Source organism: Wolffia australiana, chromosome 4 (genome assembly GCF_029677425.1).
Source record: "Wolffia australiana isolate 7733 chromosome 4, ASM2967742v1".
Taxonomy (NCBI): domain Eukaryota; kingdom Viridiplantae; phylum Streptophyta; class Magnoliopsida; order Alismatales; family Araceae; genus Wolffia; species Wolffia australiana.
Window position 1 is genome coordinate 18,814,632 of NC_135838.1, and position 10,803 is coordinate 18,825,434.

The 10,803-nt window shown below is 44.8% G+C and overlaps 2 protein-coding genes across 3 annotated transcripts; one reads left to right on the forward strand and one right to left on the reverse strand.

The window, feature by feature from the left end:
• Positions 1-166: 166 nt before the first annotated feature.
• Positions 167-1,270, reverse strand: KAI2 (alpha/beta-Hydrolases superfamily protein). Its single transcript, XM_078574194.1, has 2 exons — positions 751-1,270; positions 167-680 (listed from the first exon to the last, which is right to left on the reverse strand). Exons 1-2 carry the CDS (start codon positions 1,128-1,130, stop codon positions 236-238), a joined length of 825 nt encoding a protein of 274 aa, XP_078430320.1. The 5' UTR covers positions 1,131-1,270; the 3' UTR covers positions 167-235.
• A 262-nt stretch (positions 1,271-1,532) lies between these two features.
• Positions 1,533-3,345, forward strand: LOC144702234 (uncharacterized). 2 transcript variants are annotated; one of them, XM_078574192.1, is made up of 2 exons: positions 1,533-2,185; positions 2,256-3,345. In XM_078574192.1, the coding sequence occupies exons 1-2, from the start codon at positions 2,053-2,055 to the stop codon at positions 3,152-3,154; spliced, it is 1,032 nt and encodes a 343-aa protein (XP_078430318.1). In that variant the 5' UTR covers positions 1,533-2,052; the 3' UTR covers positions 3,155-3,345. The 2 variants fall into 2 exon arrangements, with proteins under 2 accessions (XP_078430318.1, XP_078430319.1); XM_078574193.1 differs by having other exon boundaries at positions 2,050-2,185; positions 2,266-3,345.
• Positions 3,346-10,803: the final 7,458 nt, after the last annotated feature.

A 10,803-nucleotide genomic window follows, 5' to 3' on the forward strand; every position in this document is an offset into this window, starting at 1 on the left:
ACATCGACGGATCCGCCGCCGCGATCTCGTTCGATCTCGCAGATCTTTCTCCCTGCTCAAACTTTGATCGTGACCACGGTCCTGCTGATTGGAAGGCGGAGAAAAGCCCTCTACCGTCGCTCTTTGAGAACGATGGTGGAAGGATTATTCCCCCAAAGATCATTCGTATCCGCGATTATTGAACATTCCAAGGGCGATTCATACAAATTCCAATGATCCGAGGGGTTTGATCGGATCATACAGCGATGTCGTGCTCAATGTGCTTGAGTAGGACGGGGATGACGATTTCGGGGGAGCTGAGTTGGGGGAGATGGCCCTCCGAGGTCATGACCTCGACGATGGACTTGCAGTACAATCGCCGGTGGAGGAATTCCGACACACCGACGGGGACGGCGAGGTCTTTGGAGCTCTGGAGTATGTGGCAAGGAACGGTGACCATGCCGAGATATTCCCGAAGATCGCTGGTGAATATCGTCTGAGCGACGCTAAGCGCGATGTCGGGCCGGATGTTGAACAGGGTCCGGCTGAACTCCTGCACCGCGACCGAGTCCATGTCGTCGCCCACGGCCAGCGGCGCGAACCCGGAGACCCACGCGCTGTAATTGGACTTCATCGCTTCGAAGAGCTGGTCCAGGTCGGAATGCTCGAACCCCCCGAAGTAATCCAAGTCGTTCAGGTACCTGCGCGATCGAAATTCAAGCTCATCCAGAAACAGCCAAAATCAGAAACGGGGGAGAGGGAGATCGAAACCTCGGGGAGGCGGAGAGGGCGACGATCTTGGAGAAGAGGTCGGGCCGTGAGATGGAGGCGAGGATGCCGACGATGGCGGAGACGGAGTGGCCGACGAAGATGCAAGAGGAGATGCAGAGCTCTTCGAGGATGGCGAGAAGATCGCAGGCGTAGCCTTCGACGGTCGCGTACCGGTCGAAGTCGAAGTAGTCGGGGTCGGTCGTTCCGGCGCCCATGTTGTCGTAGAGGACGACCCGGTGCTTAGCCACCAGGCGCGGCACCAGGTGCTTCCACACGGACTGGTCCGTGCCGAAGCCATGGGCCAGCACCACCGTCGGCCCGCCGTTGCCCAGAACCCTAACGTTGTGAGCCTGAAGAACCAGCCCTGTCGTCGTATCCATTCTCTCCGGTGTGCTTTCCTTTCCAGTTTCCACACGAGGTTTCTTCCCCCTCCATTACTTAATTCTCCGAGTCCCTCACGCGCCACGGACAGGGGACAAGAAGAGGGGGGGGAAGAACCTGGATGAGGGCGTGACGTGGGTGCTTGTGCACCGTTGCCTCTGGTCTTAATCCGTGTTTACTACAATCAAATATCACATATTCCTGCTTGTCTTCTTTGATCCTACATTTATTTCTTCCTTCTATTTATGATTAAACATGATATCTCCCCGCTTATCTTGTTTGACCCATCATTGGGTATCTCATTTATTAACAGGGATATTCCTTTTTTTTTTTTTACTGTTTCAACTACTATTTTTTTCTTATTCGGAACTAGGGATCTTTCGTGCTTCTCTATGAAACATATACCACTGTTTCGCTTGTTAGATCCTCCTTTTATCTGATATCTTATGCGTAGATCTTTCTCTTCATAAACCGGCATGAACTCCTCATCGTGTCGACCGATTTCGATGAACTTTTCATCAAATTCTACCCAATCAAAGGCGAGCGGAGACCGCGGTTTCGACGCTCATCCGTCTCTCTTTCGTTCGTCGGCTGTCGGCCGACTGCGCAATCGAATTTATGGAACCACAGGAAAGAAAGATTACCCGGTCAGCCGCAGAAATCTCTCATGATTAAAGCTCGCACGAGAAAGAACGATATTCTGGCGAAGGTGGGCAAGCGTTGAAGACTATTTGATTGAATTCAAGGCAGCCAGCCGCATTGAAGACGATGCGGCCGACAGTAAGAACTTTCCTAGAGAACGTCGTCGGGAGTACTGCACGGGCGAGGGATCCGAGGCCGTCAACGTCCACGTAAAAGAGAAGGCCCTTCCCCCTCACTCGTCAATCGTCATCCACAGACTCAGCCATTAAAGAAGAGCAGATGGAGCACAGTGCAACAGACGCAGGGAGGAAGAAGAAGCCACTCTCACGAGACAGGAGACGCTGGTCCACTGCCTTTCAGTCTTTCTCCCGGGCGTTCCGTGACCCTCTGTTAATTAACCTGCTTCGAACTGGTTAGTTCGCTCTCCCCCCCCCCCCTTCCGATCATCTTTAAAGCTTCGCATAGCTCATACGTCTATAAAGACCCAAGCAGGCTAGGCTACTACTACACAGGAGGGCGTGCGCGTTGGAGTTCAAAAGGGCAGGAGGACGTAAAGATGGGGAAAAAAAAAATGGCAGAGGAGAGGTGGCTGGAAGAAGAGGAAGCCTTGTCTCTGAGCGACCTCCCGGAGATAATCTCCTCGGAGGAGCCATGCAAATCGCCCGAGGCGAACGACTTCGAGTTCGGGACGTTGACGGAAGACGTGTTAGCGGCAGACGCGTGCATGTGTGCGGCGGATGACGTGTTCTTCCAGGGCCAGATCCTGCCATTACGGCCGTCCGTGAGCTCCGACGGCGTCTTCCTCCCGGCGAGTCGCTGCAGCTCGAGGGCCGAGTCCTTTAACAGGGCCACGTCATCGGGTAGCTTCAGCAGTAGCAGGAGCAGCAGCCTAAGCGCGCGGTCTTCCTGCCCAAGCGAGACTCTTTCCCGGTTTCCTGTAGACTCTTGCTTCCGGTCTTGTCCTAGCCCGAAGCCCGGGTTCTCTCCCCGGAGAAGGAAGCCCGCCGCCAACCCCCCCCCCGGCCCGGGCTGGGGAGTTCTCCGTTTGGGCCTGATCCGAGTCCCCGAGATCGACCTCGACAAGAACCGTCGGCGAGCCCACGAGCCCAACAGCGGCGTCCTCGGCCCGGCGAAGAAGACCCCCCCGCAAGCCAGTAAACAGCGCCGGGACGAGAAGGAGACGACGTGGAAGACGATCGGCAGCCGCCTCCGCTGCCGGTGCTCCCCGGATGACGTCGTCGTCGTCCCCCGCTGCTTGACCGGCGCAGATCCCTCGCGGACTTCACGATCTAATCTCAGCCGCTCGTGGAAGGTGATGTGTTCTAGCCGCACTTTCGAGTGGCTGGCGGAGTTGCCGTCTCCCAAATCGCCTGCGCCGTAGCTTCTGATGAACTATTCCCTCCCCCTGTTGTCACCTGGGCTTGTGAGTTGTGACTTTCCTCGTCTCTGCCATGGTTGCACTCGCTCCTTCCTATTAGGGTTACAGTTCATGTCCGCGTTCTTTACTTTTAGCTTCCCTGATCTCTGATATGTTGGCGAGTAAGACGAATCAAGTATCGTCTGAGGTTTGAATCACGCTTGCCGACCTGCTTTTGAATGAGTGATGGGTCATATCCTTCTGCTTTGGAAGGAAAAAGCGTGAGATCTTTCTGTCTTTAGGAGAGGCCGAGATGATGCAGCAGTGTGTGGAAGACAAGAGCTGTGCAGAGCATCATCGCGTGTCAGGGCTGGATTAATATCAGATCCTCTTTCAGCATGATCCCCAGAAATGATTTCTATTTAAGTAAAATTTTTGACTTGACATCTGCGACTTGACGTGACTTTTCTGTCACCAACCGTGGCGCAAATTTTCATGATGTCTCTGAGAAGACTCGCGTTCAGATAAGTTAAAAATTTTACTCTCTTTTATTCTTTTTTAATAATAGGTTTTTAATTTTACTATCTCACTTCGAAAATCATCTGACGGCCTGCAGTTTGACCGCCCTGGCCATCTGATCGACGGCGGATTCTTTTCCGATCTTCGAACAATCGCCTATCAATTTTTTGAAATTTTGTTCGTTCATATTTTTTTTAAATGGCCCTTCCGTTTTAGCCTACGGTTCATTTTTTTTGAAAAAATTCCAACCGTAGTATTCTCGTCTTTAAGCTGACGAAACCTCTCAATTGTCAGCATACGGACATCTTCAAACGTTCCTTGAATTTATATTTTCGCAAAATCAAGCATTTTGCAAATGTTTTATGCCTACAATATCAATCGACTAACACTAATTGCACCTTTGGTTAGGTTTCGGAAAGTTCTAGAAGGGGTCTAATAGATGTAATAATCTTCGGCTTCCAAATTAATAATATATTGATTCTTGCAACTTTATTTAATACTCTGTAAAAATGATTAACTTATAGTAGGTTGACAATTCATACATGATTGCTCAAATGAAGTCATTTTGACCTAAACTTTTTATATGTAGTGGAAGGCGCGTTATTCTCGATGTTACTACAAATTCAAATATGAGTTGGATGATTTGATCCTAGTTCACGAAAAGGTGAAAGATTGTTACCTTAGTATTTTATCTGTTCTAGTTTCTCTAAATTCAAATCAGATTTAAATTTTATCTCTTGTTGGAATCCTACACATTAATGGTACATGTTCTCATGTATGATGGGTTGCTTTTTGTCGAACATGTTGATTATGCCACTTAGGACTTGATAGATTTTGAATAATCAACGATATATAAGATTCAATCTTCAAATGATATAAATTTTCCAGTTAGGTTTTGATGTCAAGACTTTGTCGTCACAACTGGGGTCTTAAGGGTTGACACTGCAAATGACTTATCTCATGGAGAATATCAAGTAAATATTTTTGTTGCAAACGAAAAATTCCTTCTAATGTTGAGCTACACCTACACCTAATAATTACTGTAAGTGGTCCCAAGATCTCAATGTCAAATTGAATTCCTAAGTGTCGACCTAATGATGACATTCCCATGGGGACATTCCCTGTGAAATTGACTCATCAACATATACAATTGGTACAATTACTTGGTATGTATTTGAGTAATGAAAGAGCAATGTACAATCACCGCTATTCATCAATAATTCTTTTTGGGGATTGGATAGGTCAACACCATACATTGCACAATTTAAGCACCACTTGAGATTTATCCGATGGACATATCTCAGTAGTATTTTCATATGCATCTTCATTCATTTTGTCATGTAAGAATGCATTCTCGAAATCATACTACTTTTTATCCCATCCATTCTAAGCATCAAACAATACTAAAATTTTTGTGGCATCCATTTTAGCTACACGATAAAAGGTTTATGTGTAGTACGCCCTCTACAACACTCTGTGCTTATGAGTAACATTGTAAACTCATTGGCACAGAAATGATTTTCATTTTTTTTAAAAAAAGCTTAAATTCTTCATCCATTTTCCACTTCCACTGCTCCAAACTTGGAGATACATTCATAGAAGGAACTAATGTCTATTATATATTCATACTAAATGTTCAACTATTGACGAAATTTTTTTACATGATTATATAACTAAGTGTAATGGGTATGGGTTCTAAAAACTTAATAACACTTTAATTTTTGTACTATACCTACCCATATCGTAAATAGGATCTGAGATTTGATGAACCAGACATTGTGCACTATTTAATTCGTTTATGGCTTATATTTTAAACAGCAGCATTTATAGCTTTCATCACAAGCACAGAATGAGTAAGGGCCAAATCAATAATGAGAAAGTATTAAATATTTGAAATTTAATTATATTTCAAAAAAATTATGAAATACATATAATTTATTAAAATCAAATTAGTGAAACTAAATTCAACATAATCATAAAATAAGAAAATAATTATCCGAATTAACCTAATTTATTCAAATTTTCTAAGGAAACAATTCATAAATTTAATGAAATGTTACAGTTGAAATTACTATTTAATTATAGATGAATACCTTATTAATTAATTAAAAATAGATACATATGAGAAATCTGACGGAGAGGGTCACGGCTATGTGTCCATGAGAGACAGAGACGAGAAAGTGATGTGGATTTTATCATCACTAGTGGCGATGTATATGGAGGCAGATACATTTCAATGATAAGTGAAGTCAAAGGTGACATGCGTGATGCTAAAGAATATTTGTTTAAGTGGCTAAGGGATGTCATAATATGGGGATAAATTGCATCCTTCACATTTTATTCAGTGTAGTCTAGTTATGTACATGAAACATTTTCTACCTTTTTAGAGAATGAGTCAGAAGATAGGACAGACTCAATTAATTCTTTTATATAGCTTATACTAATCCTTCACATTATCATAAGTCATCTAATGGCAAGCCCTAACTATGTTTGTGTGAACTCCCCCAAGCAAAAACTCCTGAAACAATGCTTACAAGATGAAGCTATATTATCCTTGGGAGATTCTTGACATAGCGATGAATATCAACCTCCTCCAACTCGGCCCCCAAAGCATTCTCTTCTTCAACCCCCAGAGCCTTCACTTATGTTAACCCCAAAGTCTATAGAGATACACTTAAAGTTTATACATCTGGTTAATATGAATTCTCACCGATATATGAATAATTTCAGCCAAATAGGTTTCAAGGATATTTGATATGAAGTAATCACTAAAGTTATTTCAAAAGAAAATACTTCAAAAATTAAATCATTTAAATATACATTGGCTTTGCATGTATCTTGATTCACTTATGCTCTTCTTGTCATATATATCTCCTATTTTATGTTGTTATAGATTTAAGCTTTCTGAGGATCAAACTCACCACTAATGAAAGGTGCCTGGAAATCACAATTCTTCGTTTAAAATCTCGCTTCTAACTTTAAAAATAATGCATAAAATATTTATGAACAAAATATAAACAGAATCAGGATAACCAGAAAAATTAGGATATTATTTTGGGATGATTCTTTGAGTGAATCTCCCATAAATTCTCTCACAATTTAGTTATTTCCTTTTTCTATAGATAATGTATTTCTTCCTTTTGTTCCTTTGTAACTTCTTCAATTCAGCATCAATGGTATAATTCAAGATGGTATGGATTATTATGAAATTTAGAAATAATTTGGTGTTACATTAAAATTTTAAAACACTTAAATAAAGCTCTAAATGATGATGTATAGACAAAGATCCTTAACAGTGTAAATTCTAGGACAATTCTTTATCTTTGTAACTTCTTTAAATTTGAATTAAATTACATGAGCTAGGTCATATCGATTTTCATGATTGTTGCAAATGAGATTTATGTTAAATAAAGAAAAAATAATTACCATAAAATTTCAAATGATGATATTTAGAATAAGCTTGCTTAGGGTGAAGTTATGTCATTGTAGGATTTAATTTTAATCAATAAAATTTATAAACCAATACTCACTTGAATATACAAGATAGTGGATGAGCAGGGATCATCTCCACAAGGAACTAGGGAAAGACACATGTGGGACATGACGAGAGCGTGACATTGAGTTCATCATGTTTCGTTCCATCACGCATCACATGATTGTGAAAAAGTTTGTCCCATTTTTTTCACCCATCATTAGAGCCGTCATCCTGTCCTTGTGCCATAGAGGCCATCCGCGTCACAGGTGATGAAAATTAAAACTTTTTATTGTTTAATTTTTTAACATTTTCAGTTATATATCTCACTCTAACTTCCTCTCTCTACTCCTCTCCTTTTCTATCTCAGACTCCCTCAAATATCTCTCTCTCCATCTCCCTCTACACTGTCATACTCCATCTCTCTGTGGTCTCCCTCGCTACGTCTCTCGGATTCCCTCTCCCTCTTATGGTCTCCTTCACTCTCTCTCTCTCTCTCTGTGTCTCCATGTACCCCCTCTCCCTCTTTCAGTCTCCCTTTCTCTCTATTTCAGACCCACTCTTCTTCTTTCAGTCTCCCTCTCTCTCTTTCGCTTTCCCTCTACCTCTTTCTCCTGGTCAATCTCTCTCTCCCTTCTTCAAATTCCCTCTCTATCTCTCTTGCTCTCCCTCTCCCTCTCTCTCTCTCGGCCAATCTATCTCTCACTCTCTCCCTCTATTTCTTGATCAATCTCTCTCTCCCTCTTTCAAACTCCCTCTCTATCGCTCTCTCTTCATCAATCTCTCTCTCTCTCCCTCTATTTCTTGATCAATCTCTCTCTCCCTCTTTCAAACTCCCTCTCTATCGCTCTCTCTTCATCAATCTCTCTCTCTCTCTCTCTCTCTCGGACATGCACTCTCCTTCTCCCTCTTTTGAATTCTGATGTGGGACACGAAAATGGAATTCATGAAATTAATAAATTAACACAAATATGTTATTAATCACATGTTCCTTGAGGGTGATCCGAATTTGGTTTAATCCTATTGAAGGGACTAAGTCAATGGAGCAGGGATTTTACAAAGACACTGGTAATACTTATGATATTCCTAACTTAATGGAATTAGGAGATTTGAAATGATTGACCAAAGTTTAGTGCAAAGATATTCTATAGTAAACAATCACTCAAAGCAAATTAACCACTATCATGAACCACAAATATCTCTAAGTTAAGTTTTCGCAAGGTACCTCAGTGATGGAAGTCAATAGCTTGAATGTTATGATGTTGAATGGCCTTGAATGATGTTGATCTGCGGCTCCACAAGCAGAAGTCGATAATGAGAAGAGAAGGTGGGGAAGCGGATAAAGGGAGTGTGATATTTGATTGGCACAAGAAGATGTTGATGTGTAATGTGAAAGAGGTGGAGATGAAGTGTGGTAAATGATTTACAAATTGAATGGGACAAGGAGTGGGAATTGATGAAGTTAAGAAAAAAGGAGACTATGAGAACTAGATGGAGATGATAGGGTGAGATGAAGAGGTGTGTTCCATGATGGGGATAAGATGACAGGGAAATGATGGAGATGATAAAGTATGCAGAAAAAGAAAGGAGGAACCCAAGAGGAGTTGACGATGTTGAAGAGAAGCCACCATAGCCGTTCCGTTGACGTTCTATTGCCGTTTTCACTAGAAATCACCAAGGAATCACACTTTTCTCACAAACAACTTCACATTAATTCTCAAGCAAACCTGTCTGTACAAGCTGATGTAGGACAGCTAATGAGAAGGGTGACTAAGGGGGTGGATACGATAACGACGGGTAAAGGGTGCTAGACGGGTTTGTATGGAGGGATAAAACAGACCACAGAAATCCACACGGTCGAATTCGGAGTTTAAAACCGATGAAATTCTGGTGGTGCAGCTCCGATCCTCGTCGAGGGCGGGAGTACTGTCTTCACCCACCGCGACGATGCCAAGACACCAAAATCAATACTCGAATTTACGTCACGAAAGAAAATCTCGAAGAGAATAGTAGGAAAATCCAAAGCAAATCAAATCTAACAGTGACGACGGTGGAGACTTCTTGTGGAATACTGGACAGAGAACACTTCAACACCAAAGAGTTCAGGCGTACCTCGGCACTGTAGTGCGTGAAGAGGTTGCGGGGAATTCTAACAGTGACAAGACTGGGCGAATCCGGGCGTTGAGCGGCTCACTAGATGAAGGAATCTGGGCGTTCCGGGCGTTGTACTGCCCTGGCAAAGAGCGAGACTGACGAGTGCGAACACGGGCAAGATGGGCGCGCACGGACAGCCTTTGGGCGGCCCTGGGCAGGCAGCCTAGGGCGCCTTGGGGGTGGCCTTGGGCAGTCCTGGCTGGGCGGCCTGGGCGGCCTTTGGGCGGCCATAGGCGGGCAGCCTGGGGCGGCCTTTGGGCGGCCCTTGGTGGGCAGCCTGGGGCGGCCTAGGGCGGCCTTGGGCAGCCTTGGTTGTGGCAGCCTGGGCGGCCTTTGGGCGGCCCTTGGCCGGCAGCCTGGGCGACCTGGGGGCAGCCTTGGGCAGCCCTGGTTGGGGCGGCCTGGGCAGCCTTTGGGCGGCCTGGGGGCGTCCTTGGACGGCCCTGAATGGGCAGCCTTGGACGACCCTGGGCAGGCGACCTGGGTGGCCTTGGGTGGCCCCCGTCTCGGCAATCAGGGGCACCCTAGGGCAACCCTGGGAGGGCGAGAGAGAGAGAGAGGGAGGGAGAATGGAAAGGAGGGGGGGGGGAGGAAGGTCGAGGAGGTGGAAGACCGGCGATGCAAGGTGGCGGCAACGGCGGCGGCGGCGGCGGTGGTAGGGTTGAAGGAGGGATAGGGAGGCTGGGCAGACCTCCAAGAAGAGTTAACAATAAACTCAATTCTTGAATAATGACTACCTAACTGTTTCTTGAAACAATGGCCTATATATATAGGCCTTGGAGGAAAGAGAAAATACAACTTAACAACGAGAAATTAAAGACGAAAGACGTGCTTTGTGTCATGTCAAGGGGCAGTTGTTGATCTATCGTTGGCGACATGTCATGATGCGTGAAGGGGCGTGCGTGATGCCGGAGTGTTAAATTCGTCCAATGAGGGTGGTGGCATGTTTGTAGCGGCGGCATTGACTTCGGTTGGCGGCGGCGGAGTGTCCGTAGTGGCAGCATTGACTTCGGTTGACTGTGGAGACGTGTCCAATGTCGATGCGTTGGCGTCCTCGCCATCACAAGCAGGCTCATTGCCCTTTTAAAGGAAAAGAAACACAAAGTTACAGAGAAAATAAACCGTCGACAGTTTTAAGAGAAAGTAGTGGAGAGATTGATGGTTCACGTATAGGAAGTTATGGGGAAGGGTGAAAGATAGAGGTTGGAGAAAAGTCAAAGAAAAGGGCTGAGTGAGGAGAGAGAAGAAAATAATAGGAAAGATAGAGAGAAAAGAGAAGGGAGAGAAGAGAGAGGGAGATGCTAAGAATTTCCCATCAAATTACCTCTCTCTCTCTCTCTCTCTTGCTTCATCAATCTCTCTCTGTCCCTCTCTCTCTCTCAGACGCAAACTCTCCTTCTCCCTCTTTTGAATTCCCTCTCTCTCTCAGTCAATCTCTCTCTCCTCCCCTTTCAAATTCCCTCTCTCGCTCTCTCTCTCCCTCTCCCGCTGCCTCTCCCCCCCTCTCTCGATCAATATCTCTCTCTCC